Below are 22,290 nucleotides of genomic sequence, written 5' to 3' on the forward strand. Positions count from 1 at the left end.
TCGAGTCCATCACCTCCAGAATATCATCCCTCCACCTTGCCCTTGGTCGGCCCCTCTTCCTTTTGCCTTCCACTGTCCCTAGCATCAGCATCTTCTCCAGGGTGTCCTGTCTTCTCATTATGTGGCCAAAGTACTTCAGTTTTGCCTTTAATATCATTCCCTCAAGTGAGCCGGCTGGCTTTATTTCCTGGAGTATGGACTGGTTTGATCTTCTTGCAGTCCAAGGCACTCTCAGAATTTTCCTCCAGCACCACAGTTCAAAAGCATCTATCTTCCTTCGCTCAGCCTTCCTTATGGTCCAGCTCTCACAGCCATAGGTTACTACGGGGAATACCATTGCTTTAACTATGCGGACCTTTGTTGTCAGTGTAATGTCTCTGCTCTTCACTATTTTATCAAGATTTGTCATTGCTCTCCTCCCAAGAAGTAAGCGTCTTCTGATTTCCTGGCTGCAGTAATCTTTGCACCTAGAAAGACAAAGTCTGTCACTGCCTCCACGTTTTCTCCCTCTATTTGCCAGTTATCAATCATGCTGGTTGCCATAATCTTGGGTTTTTTGAGGTTTAACTGCAACCCAGCTTTTGCACTTTCTTCTTTCACCTTCGTCATAAGCTCCTCCTCGCTTTCAGCCATCAAAGTGGTATCATCTGCATATCGGAGATTGTTAATGTTTCTTTCAGCGATTTTAACTCCAGCCTTGGCTTCATCAAGCCCAGCACGTCGCATGATGTGTTCTGCGTAAATGTTGAATAGGTAGGGTGAGAGTATACAACCCTGCCGTACTCCTTTCCCAATCTTAAACCAGTCCGTTGTTCCATGGTCTGTTCTTACTGTTGCTACTTGGTCGTTGTACAGATTCCTCAGGAGGCAGACAAGATGACTTGGTATCCCCATACCACCAAGAACTTGCCACAATTTGTGATGATCCACACAGTCAAAGGCTTTAGAATAGTCAATAAAACAGAAATAGATGTTTCTCTGAAACTCCCTGGCTTTCTCCATTATCCAGCGGATACTGGCAATTTGGTCTCGAGTTCCTCTGCCTTTTCTAAACCCAGCTTGTACATCTGGCAATTCTCGTTCCATGAATTGCTGGAGTCTACCTTGCAAGATCTTGAGCATTACCTTACTGACATGTGAAATAAGTGCCACTGTTCAATAGTTTGAACATTCTTTGGTGCTTCCCTTTTTTGGTATGGGGATATAAGTTGATTTTTTCCAATCTGGTGGCCATTCTTGTGTTTTCCAAATTTGCTGGCATATGGCACGCATCACCTTGACATCTTGCTGTCATATTTTAATTGGGCATATCTCCCCCTATCACTGTTGCCTTTTGCTTTCCTTCTTTCTTGGGCTGCTTCCAGTGTCTCAGCAGACAGCCATCTTGCCTTCTTGGTTTTCTTTTTCTTTGGGACGTTTTTTGTTGCCGCCTCCTGAACAACGTTGCGAACTTCTGTCCATAGTTCTTCCGGGACCCTATCTACTAAATCTAGTCCCTTAAATCTATTCTTCACCTCCACTGCATATTCTTGAGGAATATTAGTGAGCTCATATCTAACTGATCTGTGGGTCTTCCCTATTCTCTTTAGTCTGATTCTAAATTGTGCAATAAGAAGTTCGTGATCTGAACTACAATCAGCTCCAGGTCTTGTTTTTACCGACTGCAGAGATGTCCGCCACCTGTGGCTACAAAGGATGTAGTCAATCTGATTTTGGTGTCGACCGTCTGGTGAGGTCCATGTATAAAGTCGTCTCTTACGTTGTTGGAAGAGAGTGTTTGTTATGCACAGTGAGTTGTCTTGGCAAAATTCTATCAGCCTATCTTTAAAATCTATTCTCATGTAAAAACAAAGATGCACACATCCTTGCATTTTACTCTCTTAGGCTTCAGTCTGCCGGCATGGGCCAACTTTTATATCTTTGAACGCTCCTCTGCCCAGTGTTGGCCCTGCCTCCGATGACCCCTTGGCTCCACCTCTGCTGACCCCCCCCCCCCGTTGGCCAGGAGTCACCACTACAAAAGTGTGTGGCTGCTGTAAGAAAGGCAAATTCCATGTTAGGCATAATTAAGAAAGGCAGCAAAACTACAACTGCCAATGTTCTACTGCCCTTATACAAATCTATGGTGTGACCACAGCTGGGAAACTATGTACAGTTCTGACCACCGCACCTCAAACACAATATTGAAGGGCTGGAAAAACTGCCGAAAAGGGAAACTGAAATGATCAAGGGGCTGGAGCACCTCCCCTGTGAGGGAAGGTTACAACAGCTGGGATTGTTTAGCTTGGGGAAAAGGAGGGTAAGGGGAGATACGATAGAGGTGTACAAAACGATGCATGGTGTGGAGAAAGTGGATAGGGAGACATTTTTCTCCTAGATTTCTACTGGAGACACAGCGCAGAGTTAAACTATGGGATTTGCTCCCACAAGACCTGGTGATGGCCACTCATTTGGATGGCTTTAAAAGGGGGTTCGACAAATTCCTGGTGGAGAAGGCTATCAATGGCTACCAGTCCTGATGGCTACACACTGTCTCCAGTATCAGAGGCAGTATGCCTATGTATGCTTGGGGAACCTGGGCAGGAGGGTGCTGTTGCACTCATGTCCTGCTTGTGGGTTCCCTGTGGGCTGGTAAGCCACTGTGGCTGGTAAGCCCCTGTGGGAACAGAATGCTGGACGAGATGGACTCTTGGCCTGATCCAGCAGGGCTCTTCTGAAGTTCTTAAGGTTCCTTTGTTTATGTATGCTTCATTCCCAATAGGAAACGTTATTCCTCCTTCCTTTGATCTGTCCTGAATCTCCCACCAATCACCCTCATGGGACAATCCCATCGGATTCCTGGTATTATGAGAGGAGAAAATCCCAACAGCTGGGATTGTTTAGCTTGGGGAAAAGGAGGGTAAGGGGAGATACAATAGAGGTGTACAAAATGATGCATGGTGTGGAGAAAGTGGATAGGGAGACATTTTTCTCCTCTCATAATACCAGGAACCTGACGGGATTGTCCCATGAGGACAATACCATAGATTTGTATAAGGGCAGTAGAACATTGGCAGTTGTAGTTTTGCTGCCTTTCTTAATTCTAACATGGAATTTGCCCTTCTTACAGCAGCCGCACACTTTTGCAGTGGTGACTCCTGGCCAACTGGGGGGGGGGGAAGGTCAGCAGAGGTGGAGCCAAGGGGTCATTGGAGGCAGGGCCAACGCTGGGCAGAGGAACGTTCAAAGATATAAAAGTTGGCCGGCCGGCCAGCCAACCATCCAGCACAGTTGTGTGTGTGTTTGGTTTTTTTTAAAGACATAACATTGTGCAAATGATCTAAAGGCAGGTTTCTGATCTCTCCACACACAGGAGAAAAGAAAAGAAAATACACACACATGGATTAGACAAGAAGAAATACTTCAGAAACAAAGACACCCTGAAATTGCCTTTATTTTGGTTGACCTATAATGGCATTCAGCACTGGTTCATTTTCATTGGCAGGGCAGCTTTAAAAAGTTTAACAACACTGCAGGTTGTATCTTTTGCATGCAAGACAATCCAAGAGGATGCTAATAACCAGGTATTAGTTTTAGAGGTTCATGTTTTTATGACCACGTTGAAATCTGTATATGAGCTCATAACTAACTTAAATAAAGCCCACTGATGGAGCTTTATCAACACAGGATGTTGTAAACTCCTCATTTTGGGCATGGGCATGCCAGCGGCATGGGCATGCCGGGAGGAGGGGTCGAGTGTGACTAGCTCTTCCATGAATACATGTGCATGCTTGGCAGAGGGAGGGGGCTTCACAACAAGGTGCAAACCACTGGTGATGTTCAAGAACAGAAAGGCCAGATTAGCCTTTGCCAGCAAACACCTAAAAAAGTCTGCCCAGTTCTGGAATAAGATTCTTTGGACTGATGAAACCAAGATTAACTTGTACCAGAATGATGAGAAAAGTATGGAGAAGGAAAGGAACAGCTCATGATCCAAAGCATACCACATCATCTGTCAAACATGGTGGAGGCAGTGTTACGGCATGGGCATGTAACAATTGGCTGTTACATGGCTGCCAATGGAACTGGGTCACTGGTGTTTATTGATAACCTGGCTGCTGATAAAAGCAGCAGGATGAATTCTGAAGTGTCTAGGGCTATACCTTCTGCTCAGATTCATCCGAAAGCTGCCAAACTGATAGGACGCCGCTTCATATTGCAGATGGATAATGACCCAAAACATACAGCAAAAGCTACCCAAGAGTTTCTGAAGGCAAAGAAGTGGGATGTTCTTCAATGGCCACATCAGTCACTTGATCTCAACCCAACAGAGCATGCTTTTCACTTACTGAAGACAAGACTGAAGGCAGAAAGAGCCACAAACATGCAATAGCTGAAGGCAGCTGCAGTAGAGGCCTGGCAAAGCATCTTGAGGGAGGGAACTCAGCATTTGGTCATGTCCATGGGTTCCAGACTTCAGGCAGTCATTGACTGCAAAGGATTTTCATCCCAGTATTAAAGGTGATCCTTAATTCTGAAATGATGTTGGTTTGTTCCATTACTTATGAGCCACCAATGATGGGTGTGTGTGTATGCCACTGGCTGTCCTTCCTGAATGGTTAGTGCCCCACTTTTGTCAAACCCCTTGAATTACAGCTGAAAGTCCTGACTTCGCTCCCATCTGGGTGCGTTTCCTTTCAACTTCAATGTGGTGGTGTACAGAGGCCAACTGCCAAAAGTTATCCTTGTTCCAATATTTCTGGCCCTGACTGTACGTCTATCTGATTTGACATGTATAGGATTCTGCCGTTAGGAGTGGGGTGGGAGCGATTCTTCCACCTTCAGTCCAAAGTAACACAGTACACATTTCTGCATCTGGAATGTATGGCTCGATTCTGCTGCCTCCAGGGTCCCCCCCACCCCCCGTGCTTTGCTGGTCCACACCACTTACCTGCCCTCCCCTTTCTGCACCCTAGATTGCTGGCTGGAGAATAGCAAAGTTCCTGCAAATACAGAAGTTATACCCTCATTAACCGCTACTTGGCAATAGCCAGTCTGCTTGGACAGGTTGCGATCTGCTTCAAAAAAGGAAAAGAAAAAAGGGCAGGCTCAAACTTCGGGGAAGGCTCTGGCAAAAAGGGACATCAGAGCTGCAGAACAGACAGCTGCTCATACATCACTGCCTGCCTTTGTCAACTAGGGAAGGTAAGACAAGATGATGGTGATGTAACTCAGGAGTGTTGACCCACTTTCGACCTGAGGGCCGCATTCCATTTTGGAGAAGCCTTCGGGGGCCACATTCCAGTGGTGGGCGGAGCCAAAATGCCAATCTATTTCAGCTGAAAGCTTTTACTGTTGGTAACTATGCCTTAGGAGAGGCATGTCAGCCTTTCAGAATGGGGGGAAAACTGCACAACAGCCAGGGAACCCCCAAAACAATCAGTGGTCAAAGGAAAGGGGGCAGGGCCAAGGCCTTCTGGGAAACCCGAGGGCCAAATGGGGGCGCCAGGCCAGCCGGATTTGACCCCCGGACCTGAGGTTCTGTACCCCAGCTGTGAGCGGGTGCTCTCGCATTTGGTAGGTTTGAAAAAGACAAATGTTAAGATGTGCTACTCCCCAGCCAGAGCAATTCCAGGTCTGAGAACGTGGGCAATGGGCCAACCAACAGGAGCAAGCGAGTTGGTGGCCAGCACAGAGGAGGCTCAGCAATATTTTCTACTCGAACATGCTGAGGATGGGGAAGTAGGAGAACGACACTGCCTCCAAAAGAGTCCAAAACTATATGTTACTATGCGTGATTCTGGGGGGAAAATAAAGAGAAGGATTATGTGGCCATCTACTACAGGTATGACAGACACAGCTGACATCCTGACTCTCTAAAACACCCACATTCTCCCCTCTCTTCATCATTTTTGTTGTGGGAAGTTGCTTGGGGACACCGTTCCACTGAACGCAGCATAATGCTTGCTATCAAATACATTGATTAGTGTCACGCAGTAACCCGGCTTAGAAGTTTAAAAGGACAGATACAACTCTTATAACAAGTGCAGTAAAGAACAGAATTAAAGTCAGTTCGAGAGGCGGGTGGGAAAGAAAGAAAAAGATCGAACGGGAGATGGACTTTTTTTTTTACATTTTATTTCTACAGCAACATAATTAAATACAGAGCAAAATTTGCCCCTACCCCCATTTATGCCCTTCCTCTCACCCACCCCACAGTAGCTAGTAAGTCTCAGCATCCCACCCCACCCCCATCTCCACACAAGCACACACTCAAGTGGTAGAAGTTGCTGCGGGCTCTGCCCTTCGGCAGACCCTTTCCTAGGAGAGGGGGAACAAGTGGGTATTACCTGGAAGATCCCCCCTACCCGCGGTAAAGTGACAGGCCTGCATGGTGTGTTCTTAAATAACCCCTTAGTCTCTTACATATTGTGCTACAAACGACGAAGAGGCAGAGGAAAGCCACCAGATTTCCGAAAGCCACCCCCTCCCTGCACTTTTTATACGCTGCGCAGAAAGGAGTTAATTCTAGCAGAGGCTGTTTCTCTCCCCAGCGAAGCACAACGAAGGGAGGATTTGCAATTGCTGAAATTCTCCACCTTGAACAGCTACTAAGGATGCAACCCTATGCATGTTTAGACAGAAAAAAGCCCGACACTCCCAGCATGCTGGCTGGGGAATGCTGGGAGTTTTAAGACTTTTTTGTCGAAACATACATAGGGTTGCATCCTAAGAGGCACAGCAAGCCTGCCCCATATTAAATCCAGAAACTCCGGGATAGCAGCATACTTCAGGGAAGAGGGAGTGCTCTCTGTAGGGGTGGGGGAGCATGCACATGGAGGAGGAGGAGGAGGAGTTGTGCCCCACCTCAGGCTTCAGCTGCAGTTTTAAAACTTCTCTAGGAGGCAGGTTTATTGAGCGCTTAGAGCAGCCTTCCCGGACCTGTTGCCCTCCTTCAGCTCCCATCAGCACACTGTGTGGGCTGGGGATGAAGGAGTTACAGTCCAAGACAGCTAGAGGGCAACAGGTTGGGCAAAGCTGCTTAAGAGTTCCAGAGAAAATTTTAGCAAAGCCGGTGTACACGCATCTGCGCTTGCACAAGAGGGAAGGGTGGGTTTGATCAACCTTCTTCGGCACCAACCTGCAGGTGAACTTTCCTTGGCACAGGCTTGCAGAATTATTATAGCAGGTGTAGGGGGACACGTGGCCCTCCAGGTGTTGTTGGACTGCAAGTCCCAACACCCTGGCTCTGGCTGATGGGAGTTGCAGTCCAGAGTGAGAAACCATTTTGGTTTCCACTCTGAGATGACCCCTGCCTTCCAGCTCCCCATCCTCTCACAAGATGCCTCGATCCCCGTGCTCAGACACAACAGCCACGCCTGAACCGCTGTAGAAACAGGGCAATGATTCCAGCTAAACCGTTGTCCAGTTTAAAACGCCCCCCCCGCCCCCCCAAAGCAACACAGGTCCATTAGCGCAGTGTCCAGCGTTGAATGCCGACAATGTCCACCCCACAATGCATCGCTGCTGCTCAGTCCAGCAAGAAGGGAAGGGGGCAGGCACCGTATCCAATCCCTCTTGAGGTGAGGGCCAGCCGTAGTTTTGCTGACGTGGCACCCCCAGCACCCGTGGCACAGGCAGCTGTGGAGAGACACCCCGGCCTTCTTCCCCTGGCCCCAAACTCCTTCTTTGGGAGGTGGGGAGGGGGGAAATGCAGGTGACAGATCTTTCATGCACGAACAGCAGCACTGGCTGAAGTGGGCATGGGAAGCACATGAGTTCAGAGGCTGCCACACCTGCGCCGTAATCGAGGCGTTAAAAAGAATGACAAGGGCGAGGCAGAGTAGGGATGGGGGCACGCGGGAAGAGATGGGGAGTGAAAGAGCCTGGAGGTAGGGGAACTGACACGTAAGACTAGCAGCGGGGACTGGGCATCTCAAGAGCACAACGCCTCCCTGAGGCCAGGACACAATGATAAGAACAGAGACAGGGACAATACCACCACAGGAAGAAAAGAGAAATGGCACAGGGCTGCTGCAAGGAACTTTGGGGAATGCAGTTCTTCTCCATCTAGACTCCTGGGTTACGAGACGGGCATGGCCCCCTTTGCCTTGGAGCCTCAGCTTTCTAGCTCATAGCTTCTGCCCCAAGCAGGGCGTGGCGTGGCTCCTCATGAGCATAGGAGCCGCTAGCTCGGTTGCCGATCTGCCACCTTCTTTTTTTGCCCCCCACCTTTCTTCCACGCTTGCCGAGTATTTTCTGAGATGCGCCCCGTGACCTCTCTCCCCCTTCCCACCACCCAAGAACGACATTTCCCAGCCTCCCCAGGAAGGGGCACTTCTAAAAACGTGTAGTGTGCACATATATGAAGATGGCAGCTTTGGGTCCCTTGACAGTGGATAGGATCACCTTCTTCCTTACAAGGAACTAAACTGCCGAGGAATACTTGGGGCGGGGAGGAGAGGAGGAAATGCAAAGATGGCAGAGTGAAGAGCCACACTCATCCAATTAACCACAGTCTCTTTTCCAGTAGTGAAATACAATGACAAGGGTGGCAGCAACATGCTGGCAGTGGAGAGGAAGACGGTGTGTGTGTGAGTGTGAGCACACGCACGTGTGAGAGAGAGTGGGGGGGCATACCGTTCCAACCACACCAGGCGAGTTGCAACGGCGTAGCCCTGTGACGACGGGGTGGGCGACTCCTGGCGCCACGCCGGGGCAGGCAGTCACAGGCAGAGCAGCAGCAGGGAGAAGGCAGGAGTGGTCCGACGTGGCCCAGGTCTTCACAATCCAACCCAGGCTGCCTGGTGTGAGCCACGCTGCTCCTCACGCCAGCAGGGAGCTACGGCGGGAGAGGTCTACGTTGCTGGCGCTAAGGCCCCGGCTGTCAGATAGACTGCTGGACCCCTGAAAAAGGGTGGGAGGGGATAACCGTTGTAAACACAGGAATGATGGGGAAAAACTGGTCAAGAGCAATCCCAAAAGAATGGCTGGAACACTCGCTATGAGGGCAAAAGGGAAGCGGGTTGGGAGTATCATGCAAAGGCACCAATAATTTTACCGCCCTGTGTATGTGGGGGCATGGCACCATTTGGATTCCCTTCAGCCGGCACACAAATGTTTAGGACAAGAGAAAATGGTTTTTTGAAAGGGTCTTAGGTAATCTTAAAAAAGGCTGTAGAACCTCAGACCCAGGGGCCAAATCTGGCCACACCTCATATCTCAGATGATTTCGTGGCTTCCTGGCTTTTGTGCAGTTTTTTTCCCCGCATCAAAACGTGAAAACGCCTCTCCTGAGGCTTACTTAGTTGCAGTAAGAACTTTAGGGCGCAATCCTATGAATGTTTAGACAGAAAAAAAACCTCCTATAAATTCTGGGAGTTGTAGGACTTCTTTCCTGTCTAAACATGCTCAGGATTGCACCCTTAAACTCAAATATGCGGGGGGGGTTGGCCCCACCCCTTTTGCCTTTAGCCCCACCCACCACTGGAATACCCCTTCCCCCAACAGCTTCTCCAGAATGGACTTTGGCCCTCAGGCTCAAAGTGGTTCAACACCCCTATCGTAAAAGATCCATGCTTTTCTGTAGTAGTAGTAGTAGTAGTAGTAAAAAAGGAACATGGCTCAGCCTTTTGCCACAGTACCAATCAACTATAACAGAAACTGCTTTGGGATTTGTTTCAAATGAGAAGCGGTATATAAATATTGTTAATAACAATTAATAAATAAGTCCTTTGTTTTCTGAGTGGGAACCTTGCATGGTAGAGGGTCCAGAGTGTTTGGGGTCTTGATGCTGAGGAGGCCCAGAACGCCTCTCCCCAGTCCTGAAATTCATCCAGAGGCCTTTGCTGGCAGCAAGCCAATCTCTCTCTCTCTCTCTCTCCCCCCCCACCCTCAGCACAGCCCACCTCACCAGGTTAGATAGGATAAATGTGGACAAGGGATCTCTTCTAATTTGGCACAGGAAGTGGAGGCTTAGGCCTCCACGCCTCCCTCCACGCAATTCCACCAACAATAGACAACAATTCTAGCATTTAGGCAGGAAACCATTATGGTTGTGGTGGCACAATGAGCAAGAATGAGCTGGAACACATGACAGTTGCCTGGCAACCAGAAGACAGGCTTCCAGAGGACAGGCCAAGCCTTGAAGTGGTTAGAAGATCACATCCTGTGGTTGCTAGGCAACCACCACTTCCTTCCCTTGCTCAGGAAAAAAAAAAAAAAAAGGCAGTCCCAAGATGGTCTGTGCATACCTGGCTTGAATCCTCTTCCACACTCTTGTTCAGGAAGTTGAGAGAACTGGCCCGCTTTATCCTGCAGGGAGACAAAAAGTGCCAGAGAAGTCAGGCGTTTTGGCCTATAAAGACGGAGAAAACAAGGCTCGCCCAAGGGGGGAATGCTGACTGCAAGGAATCTCACTCTGAGAGCCACTGAACAATGGGCAGGATAAGAAAACATTACGAGACAAACTCTGGGAAGGCGTTGAGAAAATTACGAATGGGCAGAGAGGGGGGCGTGGAGGGAAATCCCTTTCTTGCTCTCTCAAAACGTTTTTATTTCTTTAATGCAGCTCTATGCTGCCTTTCTGCCAAGGCAGCTAAAAGACAAGGGCAAATGTTACGCAGCAACAGTACAGAGTGATCTCAGGCTGCCCGAAGGTCTCTTGAGGAGACACTGGCACACGCATCCCAGCCCAGGCTTCCTCACTGCTGCCTCTTCCCACAGGGATCAGAGGCTGATTGTAGCATCAGGACCGACAAAGGAGGAAGCACTTCATCATACAACTCATACATTAACTCACGGGACCTGCTACGCCAAGATGCGCCGACAACAGCCTCAGAAGGCACTTTACAAAGAAAGGAGAGTTAGATGAGTCTTCCCCAACCTGGCACTCTCCAGATGTGTTGGACTACAACATGCTGGCTGGGGATGATGGGAGCTGTAGTCCAACACATCTGGAAGGCAGCGGGTTGGGGAAGGCTGGATTAGGCCTTTCCTCCTGTAAGACTCTGCTAATTAGCCATTAGCCTCCAAATATGGGGTACGTTCTACTTGGATGTGCACCTCGGAACGACAGATGTTGGGAACAAATATTGGTGGCAGGGGAAGAGAACACCACTAATGTCATTGCGAGCTTCCCTCGGGTCTCTGTTTGGCTGCCCACCCCTGGAAACAGGATGCTGGGATGACTAGATAGGACCCCAGCCTTTATTAATTTCATTTCATTTATTATATTTCTACACCATCCCATAGCCAAAGCTCTCTGGCTGGCTCACAAAAATTCAGGGTTTGATCCAGCAGCAAGGCTCCTCATATGTTCTTAGCTATAAGAGTTTATTTATTTTATTTTTATTTATTGAAAATATTTCTTGGCTGCCTTTCAGGAAGCAAGCCTCCAGGTACAGAGGCAGTCTACATTCGAGTACCCAATGCAGGGGATGTTCAAGAAGGGAGGTCTGTCGCCTTCATGCCCTTTGTTGTGAACTTTCCCAAGAGGCATCTGGCCAGCCACTGGCCCGATCCAAAAATGCAGGACTGGATGGAGGCCGGGTGTGATCCAGCAGAGCAGTCCTGGCATCATTGTTGTGGAGGGGGGTGGTTGTTGATAAACAGCTTTCCCTTTTAGTAGGGAAGCCCATGGAAACAGCCAGGCAAAGCAACGCATCTAGCAGGGGTGCAGAAGCTCAGGCCTGGGGGTCAAACCCAGCCTGCAGGGAAAATCTGGACTTGCAGGGTGTCCCAGATGGTCACGCCCCTTTTGCCCCCACCACCAACCATTTGGTGGTTTCCTGGCTTTGGGGCAGTTTCCCCCCCCGTATTCTAAAAGCTTGAAACACCTCTCCTAAGGCTTAGTTTGTGGCAGTAAGACCTTTAAGCTAAAATATGCCGGTATTTTGGCCATACCCTACTGCCTTTGGCGCTGCCCACCCCTGGAATGCAGCCACAGGAACTTCTTTGAAATGGAATTTCAGAGCTGGAGACAGTTCAATGCCCACAGCATCCAGGTATTCACTTGCTCCAATAAGCACCGGCTCTTCTTTTCTTAAAAGCATAAGCTAGCCTGGGGCACCCCCTTCCCCCACCTTTCCCTCCCCTGCCTGCTCCCGAAGTCAAGCCACGCCACCAGGCCTGCACTCACCCGGGGTTCCTGGACTCCTGCGGGCTGCTCCCCTGCAGCTTTTTGACCAGCATCTCGCTGCTTCGTCGCAGGGCATCACGCAGCTTCCCAAAGGAGCCGCTGCGTCGCAGAGCTCCAGAGCCCACCTGGAAGCGGGGCGGGAGAGGAAGAACAACAGGGAAAATGGTGAGCAACGACCCAGGAAAATATATACAGTATATATGGCAGAGAGAAAGACTAACGAGAGAGAGAGAGAGAGAGAGAGAGAGAGAGAGAGAGAGAGAATGCACATATACATACATACATATGTTTCAGCTTCCACCCTCATCAGTAGCTGTGCTGTTAAATGGATCGCAGTGCTGTTTTCACGTGCCCCTGACATACTGTGTTCACAGTTTTTAAAGCAGCTACAATTTTGAAACAGCCAAAGATACATTCATTTCTTCTCATGTATATTGCCCAAGCTTGAATTTACCAAGGCAACCTTTAAAAGAGTCAACATCTTTTATGGTAGTTAAGCAGAAACATTACTGCAACGGATTACTCTTTAGCGATATAGGTACCATTTAACAGAGGGTACTTATTAGGCTGATCAAGACAATAAGTCAATGTATGACTCATATTTTAGGCTCTGCACAATTGCTAAATATATATATGAGAGACAGAGAATAGAGATAGAGGATGGAGATTCATATATATATATATATATATATATATGAATGACAGAGAATTTATAAATCTATAAATTTATATAAATTTATTATAAATGTGTAATATAATTTATAAATGTATATGATTTATAATAAATTTATATTATTATATATGTTTAATATAAATGTATTTGCCTATTTGATTTAGGATCACAAGAAAGCTCCTTTAATACAGACTCAGACCATTAGTTCATTTAGCTCAATATTTTAAACACTGACTGGCAGCAGCAGTCCAAGGTTTCAGGCAGGAGTCTTTCCCAGTCTTATGTGAAATGTCAAGGATTGCTTCTCAGACACTCTGCATGCAAAACCTGAGCTCTACCACTGAGCTATTGTCCTTCCCCTAACAATAAAGTAAGCTTCCAGTCCTCAGGATTCTGAATGAAGGGTGGATTTAATAAGAACATAGGACACTGCCATATACTGAGTCAGGCCACTGGTTCATCCAGCTCAGTACTGCCTCCATTGGAACCCTGGGGACTTGTTGCCGGGCAAGCAGGAGTCTTTCCTTGCCCTATACCTGGAGTGGGCGGGGCTGAAGGCAAAAGGGGCGGGGACAAAATGCAAAATAAATACCAGCATATTGTAGCGTAAAGCTCTTACTGTCAGAACTATGTCTTAGGAGAGGTGTTTCAATCCTTTAGAACAGGGGACACTCTGTTGCAGGTCCCACTTGTTGTTAATAGCTTCTTGTAAGGATCACTGATCATGCACATGAACCACACTGAAGAGTCCAAAAGCGTGGTATGAATCCTAAATTACTTGTCCAGCATCCAACTGACCACTGGATGTCGGGCTAACTTCGTTTGCAATCTGCATTTCAAAATAAAAACACTAGAAGTGCCACCCTATGCGCGTTCAGAGAGAGAAAAGGGGCTGCAACTCCCAGCATGCCCCAGCCAGCATGCTGGGACTTGCAGCCCGTTTTTCTGCATAGGGTGGCGCCCTAAGTGTCCGACTGGGTAAGACTGGGGGTCAAACTTTGCTGCCTCTCACCCCAGACCACTCTGCTGCTCCATCTTCCAGCTCAGGCCCATTTTCGCACTTGCTGGTGCTGGAGACTCCCTCGCGGTTTGGCCGGTGCTCCGAGTGGTTCCCGTCCTTCAGTAGTTCCACAAACTTGCTCTGGTTGATAGCATCTATGCCCTAGTGCAAAGATACAGATCAGTCAGAGGGGGACCCAGGGACCAGAGCCACTGTCCCAGGCAGTGGTGCATATAGAAGGGTGAAAAAACAACCACTCTTGCAGATACTGTTTCTGTATCTGACCTACTGCCCTTCCACCAAAGAAAAAAGAGGGGAGAACTCTTCCAGTGTACCAAAGCTTCCTCTTCCTGATCACATAAGAAGAGCCCTGCTGGATCAGACCAAGGGTCCATGTAGCAGTTACCATGGAGCAGTTACCCTTGAAGACGGTTCGGAAACTGCAGCTGGTACAGAACGCGGCGGCTCGCCTGATTAAAGGCAGCCGCCGGCGAGATCACATCACTCCAGTGCTGAAGGAGTTGCACTGGTTACCAGTTGTTTTCCGGGCCAAATTCAAGGTGTTGGTTTTGACCTTTAAAACCCTATATGGTTCCGGCCCAGCCTATCTTAAGGAGCGCCTCCAGCAGCACCAGACAGGCCGCTTAACAAGATCAGCCTCGGATGGCCTTCTCTCTGTCCCATCAGCCAGGACAGCTAGACTGGTGGGGACGAGGGAGAGGGCCTTCTCTGTGGTGGCCCCCACTCTGTGGAACTCCCTCCCTAGGGAACTCCGTCATGCCCCCTCTTTAATGAGCTTCCGTCGTGCATCAAAAACGCGGTTGTTCAGGCAGGCGTTTGGGGTGGGTTAGGGTATTTTAGAAAATGTTTTTATTGTAGAATTTTATTGTTTTAAACTGTTTTATTGTATGTTGTACATCGCCCAGAGTGGCTGGGTGACCAGCCAGATGGGCGATTAATAAATTTAATAAAAAAATAAAAAATAAAAATGTAGTCCAGCATTCTGTTCACACAGTGGCCAATCTGCTGCCCACAGGAAACCCACAAGCAGGACAGGAGTGCAACAGCACCTTTCCGCCCATGTTCCCCAGCAGCTGGTGTACATGGGCATATGGCCTCTGATCCTGGAGGTAACATAAAGCCATGAGGACTAGTAGCTGTTGATAGCCTTCTCCACCATGAATTTGTCCAATCCCCTTTTGATGGCTTTAAATTAGTGGCCACCACTAACATCTTAGAATCATAGAATCATAGGGCTGGAAGGGGCCTACAAGACCATCGCATCCAACCCCCTGCTCAATGCAGGAAGCCTGATTCCCAGGCGGTCTCCCATCCAAGTACTAACCAGGGCTGACTCTGCTTAGCTTCTGAGATCAGGGCCAGATGAACTGCATCCTACAGTAATAAAGGAACTGGCAGAAGAGCTCTCAGAACCACTGTCTATTACCTTTGAGAAATCATGGAGGACAGGGGAAGTGCCAGATGACTGGAGGAGGGCTAATGTTGTCCCTATCTTCAAAAAAGGCAAAAAGGAGGAACCTGGGAACTACAGACCAGTCAGTCTGTCATCAAATCCCTGGGAAAATTCTGGAGCAGATTATCAAGCAATCCATCTGTAAGCTCCTTGAAAAGAAGGCAGTGATTACTTGAAGCCAACATGGATTTGTCAAGAACAAATCCTGCCAGACGAATCTGATCTCATTTTTTGAACAGGTAACTTCCCTTGTGGACTGTGGGAATGCTGTGGACATAATATACCTCGACTTCAGCAAAGCTTTCGACAAAGTGCCCCATGATATCCTGAGGAGCAAACTAGCTCAAAGTGGGCTAGATGAAACAACTATCAGGTGGATCCACAGTTGGCTACAGAATCGGACTCGAAGAGTGCTTATCAATGGGACCTTCTCAAACTGGGGAGAGGTAATGAGCGGGGTACCGCAGGGCTCAGTCCTGGGCCCAGTGCTCTTCAAGCATTTTTATTAATGACTTGCAGGAGGAGGTGCAGGGAATGCTGATCAAATTTGCAGATGGCACAAAATTGGGCGGGATAGCTAATACCATGGAAGACAGAAACAAAATTCAAAGTGATCTTGATAGACTGGAGCACTGAGCAGAAAACAACAGAATGACATTGAATAGGGATAAATGCCAAGTTCTGCACCTAGGAAAAAGAAACCAAATGCACAGTTACAAGATGGGGGATACGTGGCTCAACCACACTACAAGCGAGAAGGATCTTGGAATTGTTGTCGATCACAAGCTGAATATGAGCCAACAATGTGATGTGGCTGCAAAAAAGGCAAATGCTCTTTTGGGCTGCATTAATGGAAACATAGCTTCCAAATCCCGGGAAGTACTAGTTCCCCTCTACTCAGCACTGGTTAGGCCTCATCTGGAGTACTGTGTCCAGTTCTGGGCACCACACTTGAAGAAGGATGCAGACAAGCTCGAGAGGGTTCAGAGGAGGGCCACAGAGATGATCAGCGGACTGGAAACAAAGCCCTATGAAGAGAGACTGAAAGAACTGGGCATGTTTAGCTTTGAGAAGAGAAGAGTGAGGGGAGATAGCATACTGCTCTTCCAGTACTTGAAAGGCTGTCACAGAGAGGAAGGCCAGGATCTCTTCTCGATCATCCCAGAGTGCAGGACACGGAATAATGGGCTCAAGTGACAGGAAGCCAGATTCCGGCTGAACATCAGGAGAAACTTCCTGACTGTTAGAGCAATACGACAATGGAACCAATGACCTAGGGAGGTGCTGGGCTCTCCCACACTGGACGCATTCAAGATGAGACTGGACATCCATCTGTCTGGGATGCTCTGACTTGGATTCCTGCATTGAGCAGGGGGTTGGACTTGATGGTCTTGTAGGCCCCTTCCAACCCTACTATTCTATGATTCTACGATCAGACGAGATCAAGCATGGAAGTGAATTCCATAGTTTAACTACCTGCTGTGTGAAGAAGTACTTCCTTTTTGTACTTGAAAGCAATTCTCACTCATCATAGGTGACCAGGCGAGTGGTATTTGCAAGCCTGAGCATATCACACACATGCTCCCATCACAGTGCTGAGACATATCGTTGCCTATCCTATCATTTGCGCACCGTGATACAGCACTCACCTGCTTGCGGGTTTTCTGGGCACACTCCTCCAGTGTCTCAGCAGCCTCCAGCTTGCCCTGGCGCCGGTAGAGAGCACCCAAGCTTTTTAGAGTCGTGTTGACTGTGGGGCTGTGGGTGGGAGAAGAAAGTACAAAGGCAGATGGATCGAGGATATCCTACCCTTGTCCCCCATGCTATTCTCTTAAGGAGATCTCACCAAGACAAAACATTTAGCCCTGCAACAATTTAGCCTATTAATGGATTAAATTAACATAGTTTTAAGAAACTGATCAGACAGAAAAATGACAGTGGTACCCTATTGCTAGATCCACTAGGCCAAAAGGCGCAGCAAGTGTAAACCAGCTTTCCCCAACCTGGTGCCCTCCAAATGTGTTGGACTACAGCACCCACAATCCCAGCTAGTGATGTCCATCTGGCTAGAGATAATGGGACCAGTGGTAGCTGGTGGCTCCAATTCCAGAGGGGCTGTGCTTCCATTCAGGGCTTTAGTTACTACCAGCCAAAACTCTCAAGGTGTTGAAAGATGCTATCCAAGGTGCTAAACCCAGCTTGGGGGATAAGGTTCAGCACCTTGGGTAGCACCTTTCAGCACTTTGGATAGCACCTTTGGAATTTTGTTTGGTGGTAAGTAAAACCCTGAATGGTGTCACCGGCTGTCATTGAATCGTTTAGCTTGGAAAAAAGGAAGGTAAGGGGAGACATGATAGAAGTCTACAAAATTATGCAAGGTGTGGAAAATGAAGATAGGGAGGTATTTTTCTCCCTCTCTCAATAAACTAGAACCCAGGGTCATCCTATGAAGCTCATTGGTGGGAGATTCAGGACAGACCAAAGGAAGGGCTTCTTCACACAGCACATAAACTATGGATTTTGCTACCACAGGATGTAGTGATGGCCACCAATTTGGATAGCTTGAAAAGGGGGTTGGACACATTCCTGGAGGAAAAGTCCTGATGGCTATGTGCTACCTCCAGCACCAAAGGCAGTGAGCCTAGTACACCAGTTGCTGGGGAACATGGGTGGGAGGGTACTGTTGCCCTCATGCCCTGCTCGTGGGTTCCTGCTCTACAGCTGGTTGGCCACTGTGTGAACGGAATGCTGGACTAGATGGACCTTTGGCCTCTTCTTATGTTCTAATGGGACCTGTAGCCCAGCACATCTGAAGGGTATCAGGCTGGAGAAAGTTGGTGTAAATGAACTGTCCCTTCTGCTCAAGAACGTTTATGTTACCCATACAGCTTTGCTTTTCTCCAGCCTTTTGGGTGTGATTTTTACAAAGCCACCTCGGGGATTATGCAGTTAAAGAAACATCAAAGAGTGCGGCCTGAAGGCACTGAGGCAGCCACTTTGCTGAAGCTCAGCAGGTCTCGGTCTGGTCAGTGACTGGATGGGAGACTCCCTGGGAATTCTATATACACATTGCCTTGAGTTCCACCATGGAAGAAAGGCAGGATACAAAGTGCAATAAATAAAAATGCTAATAGGAATTGCTAAATGAATAAATAGCCCATCTTATTTCCACTACTAAAGCTGTCAATGCACCCCAACGGACAGTATTGGCAGAAAAGGAAGTGACATCAGCCTCCACTTGCAGCAGTGGTCAATTGCACTCCTCATTTTAAGGCTCTAGCTTCCCTTTGCTTTCAAGCTCCTAGTCTTGTAGTCTTGATTCCAGCTGGGAGCATCCCCTATGGATCACCTACTCCAAGGATAGCCAGAAGGCAGATCGGAATCGACTGGCAGATCTCTGGCTGATATGCAGTAAATCCGCAAGGATTTCCGACTCCAATTCATTAAACAATAGCAAGAACAGAATTACTTTTCCACCTAAATTAGGTTTGCTGAAATGAAGGATGCTTGCGATAACCAGGAGGGTAAAAGCACTGTGAAGCCCAGTTCAGTTCTGGTTTGGGAAAACAAAAGCAAACCTGACAAGCCTGGAATCTGCCTACTCCTGAACTAGCCTCAACAAAAAGAGCTGATACTTACCTGTCTACCTTGCAGGCTTTGTACCAGCTGCCATACTCCCCATAAGGGGCGCTGTCCTTCTCCTTGCGCTTATCCTGAAGGGGAAATACAAGTTAAAGGTTGGGGGGGGGGGGTCAGGATAGTTTGGATTCTGCCCCAAAGTTCTGGGCAAGGACAGCTGGGTGTCCTCATCCCCCCCCCTGCTCCGAAATCACAGGAGTACCTTGCTTTCCTCTCGCTCTTCAGCGTGCATCCAAATTGGCTTATTGTCTCCTGCACAGAAATGAGGAGGAAATGGATCTGCCTTAGACAGAGTCAGATCACCGCTACATCTAGCGCAGTATTGCATACAACTGACTGGCAGCAGCTTTCCAGGGATTGGGGAGGGGGCCTTTGCCAGCACTTCTTGGAGATTGAAGCTTGAGACCTTCTGCAGAAAAAACAGGGGCTTCACCACTGAGGGATGCAGTGGAGGTTGGTGGCCCCAATGTCAGTGGGGCAGTTAATCTGCTCCGGGCTTCAGTGGGAACCAGGCAGAACTCTAAAGGCGCTCTCCAAGGAGCTGTTGCCCTGCTGAAATCGGAGCCACCAGCCTTCACTGGAGCTGCAGCCCATTCTGCTAGTAAATCCAACAGAGGAAGCTGCCCTTTACTGAGTCGGACCCTTGGTCCATCCAGCTCAGCACTGCCCATAAGCTCAGGGTGCAGAACCTCTGGCCTGCAGGCCAAATCCAGCCCTAGAGGATTGCCCAGAAGGCAGCACCCCTTCCCCTGGCTGATGATTATTTGCTGATGACCCATGCCCTTTCCCAGATCATTTGCTGGTTTCCTGGCATTTGTGCATTTTTCCCCGCTTCTAAAACGTTGAAATGCCTCTCCTAACGCTTAGTTAGTGGCAGTAAGAGCTTTAAGCTAAAATATTACCCAGACGCTATGATTAACATGTGGGGTCTTCCTCCGAGGGCCACCTCTAAGGGAGGCTTGGAAGGTGGCAACAAGGGGGAGGGCCTTTTCAGTGGTGGCCTCCCGATCGTGGAATGATCTCCCCACTGAGGCCCATCTGGTGCCAACACTGTCATTTTTTCGGCACCAGGTTAAGACTGTCCTCCGCTCTCAGGCCTTTTAATGTCATATGATGGGGCATTTATGCCAGCTGTCTGAACAGGTCTAGTATTTTACTGAAATTGTCCACAGCTATTTATATTGTTTTAAATTTTGTATACTTTGAATTTTCATGCTGTATTTTATCTTGTGAATTGTTGCAAATTGCCTAAAGAGCTTTGGCTACTGGGTGGTGTAGAAATGAAATAAATAGTAATAACAGTAAGAATTGTAAGACGCAGCAGTGGTGGCAGCGGCGAGTAGTTTTGGTATTTTGGCCCTGTCCTGTTTTGGTTTCAGCCCTGCCCACCACTGGAATGTGGCCCCCAAGGGCTTTTAAGAAATGGAATTTGGCCCTCCAAGTTCAACACCCCTGCTGTACGCTAGCAATGGCTCTCCAGATCTTCAGGCAGAGCTCTTCTCAGCCCTACCCGGAGACGTCAGCAACTGAAGTTCAGTCTGCTGTATGCACAGACCAGAGCACACACTGCTAGGGGAGAGGGGCAACAGCTTGTCAAGCAAACATACAGGCCAAGTGGCCATCTGCAGGACTGGGATGAGCCCTAGGCAGGGACACAGAATGCCATCTCCACGGTTTGTATTGCTGATTTCAGAGAGGAATCCAGACTCTCTTGGGTACAAGCGTTCCTCAGAGAGGAAGCTGAGTAAGCGAAACAAGGCAAAGGTTTCAGGGCACGCTCCCGTGATTCGCTCTCTGTGGAATGCGGTCAAGGAACTTAAGGCACGGCCCAGAGGCATGTCAGGCCCTGCGATGGGGCATGCTGTCTCAGTGCTGTCCAAGCTCCCCCATCCTCTGCCTGTCAACAAAGCCGGAGAGTCGCAGGGCTGAATTTCCCCCTGCACAGCTGGCTGAAGACAGGGAAGGCCCAGCTGCTGGGGAGAAAAGACAGCGGGGGAGAAAGGCTCCTGCTGCCTCTGCTCTTTGCAAGAGCAGTAGCAGCAGCTCAGTGGGCTCTTTGCCACCCTCAAGAAAAGAAATTAAACAAACAATGCATGGCCATGAAAGCTAAAACAAAGACAAAAAAGACAACGGAACTGACACATTTCAGGAACGTCTCGTTATCGGGGAATTCTTATTAACTTCCAGACAATGCTTAGAACTCCTAATTCACACATGGAAAGCTGCTCTTTACTAGGCCTCAGTGAGCGTCAGGCCTTGTGAACCATTCAAAAATAACCAACCGCCGCCACCGCTCCTCACCCACACATCCTGACTCTTTTGACAATTTCTAGAAACATTACGCCTCAAGCTGGGGTCTATCGTCCAGGAGAAGACACTCTCCTCAATAGATGTGAGGCCTGCCACCCATTCCTACACTCACCGTTGACCGATCCAAATTCTCTCTCATGCGCACGGGTCAGGATCTCTTTGTAGAGGGCCTCAGCATCCTTGTATTTGCCTTGTTTGAGGTAGCAGGAGGCCTGTAAGGGTATATTCAGAGGTTAAAAAGTTGATATTCATTCATTCAAAGCGTATTTATTTATTTAATCAGCAACATTTATATACTGTTTCACATCTCAATGGATTCCGGAGTGGTGAACAATAAAAGATGAAAAGATAAAATGAAACACCGTATTAAAAATTGTTATTTTTAAAAACAGAGTGCCAATAAAAACCATGGCAGCCAAGGCAGCCTTCCTGGAATAAAGATGCTTTCAGGAGGCGCTGGAAACAACACAGTATTGGAGCCAGACGCAGGGAGTTCCATAGAAAGGGGGCCACCACACTGAAGGCTCTTCTCGAGGTGGACTCCAACCAGGCCATAAGTCATGCAGAACCACCAGGAACATGCCCTCTGATGACCTCAATGACTGGGCAGGTTGATAGTTTTTACCTAACCCTTCAGCCAAAAAAGGCTTCCAGAATGACATACAAAGTTAAGAAATAAGACAGTCCTCGCCTGCTGGCTTAGAATCTAAAAGACACAACACAAAAGGAAAAGGGATTGGGAGGGAGGAGGAAAACAAGCAAACTTGGGCACTAGATTCTTAGTTACAAAGTTCAGCAGGTAGTGGTTGACCAGCTGGACCTAAGCGCAATGAAAGTCTTGCTGCTTGTTCTTAGTTGGCATGCTGGAGACAGGACAGCTCTCAGCTGGAGCTGCACCCAGGCACGATGGTGGCTGCCTAACTGCTGCTTCCTTTCCCTCTCATGGCCTCGGCAGTGGCAGATAGGGCTGCAGTGGCTGCCCACCCCAGGGGATCTTAAAGCAACACTGCTAAAGACTGGATCCTGGGTTCTCTACTAGCAGAATGTCTCCAGGAAGCACTGTGCAATCTCCAAGT

General features: G+C 48.4%; 1 protein-coding gene across 4 annotated transcripts in view; it reads right to left on the reverse strand.

Moving 5' to 3' along the window:
- Positions 1-3,415: 3,415 nt before the first annotated feature.
- KLC2 (kinesin light chain 2) overlaps positions 3,416-22,290 on the reverse strand; it is a 32,384-nt gene continuing 13,509 nt past the window's right edge. Inside the window, exons 9-17 of one of the 4 annotated variants that reach the window (XM_084824870.1) lie at positions 21,327-21,426; positions 19,107-19,156; positions 18,905-18,978; positions 16,915-17,023; positions 13,804-13,953; positions 12,119-12,243; positions 10,233-10,293; positions 4,931-4,982; positions 3,416-4,513 (exon numbers count right to left, since the gene is read on the reverse strand). In XM_084824870.1, coding sequence (XP_084680996.1) covers positions 4,464-4,513; positions 4,931-4,982; positions 10,233-10,293; positions 12,119-12,243; positions 13,804-13,953; positions 16,915-17,023; positions 18,905-18,978; positions 19,107-19,156; positions 21,327-21,426 — 771 coding nt within the window. In that variant the 3' untranslated portion in view covers positions 3,416-4,463. Of the gene's footprint in view, positions 4,514-4,749; positions 4,983-6,110; positions 8,887-10,232; positions 10,294-12,118; positions 12,244-13,803; positions 13,954-16,914; positions 17,024-18,904; positions 18,979-19,106; positions 19,157-21,326; positions 21,427-22,290 lie in introns of those variants that run through there. The other 3 variants (XR_014786371.1, XM_084824872.1, XM_084824871.1) reach the window with 3 other exon arrangements.

The sequence above is a fragment of the Heloderma suspectum genome, chromosome 17 (genome assembly GCF_057233095.1).
Source record: "Heloderma suspectum isolate Gila_16-S chromosome 17, 16-S_ref, whole genome shotgun sequence".
Classification (NCBI taxonomy): domain Eukaryota; kingdom Metazoa; phylum Chordata; class Lepidosauria; order Squamata; family Helodermatidae; genus Heloderma; species Heloderma suspectum.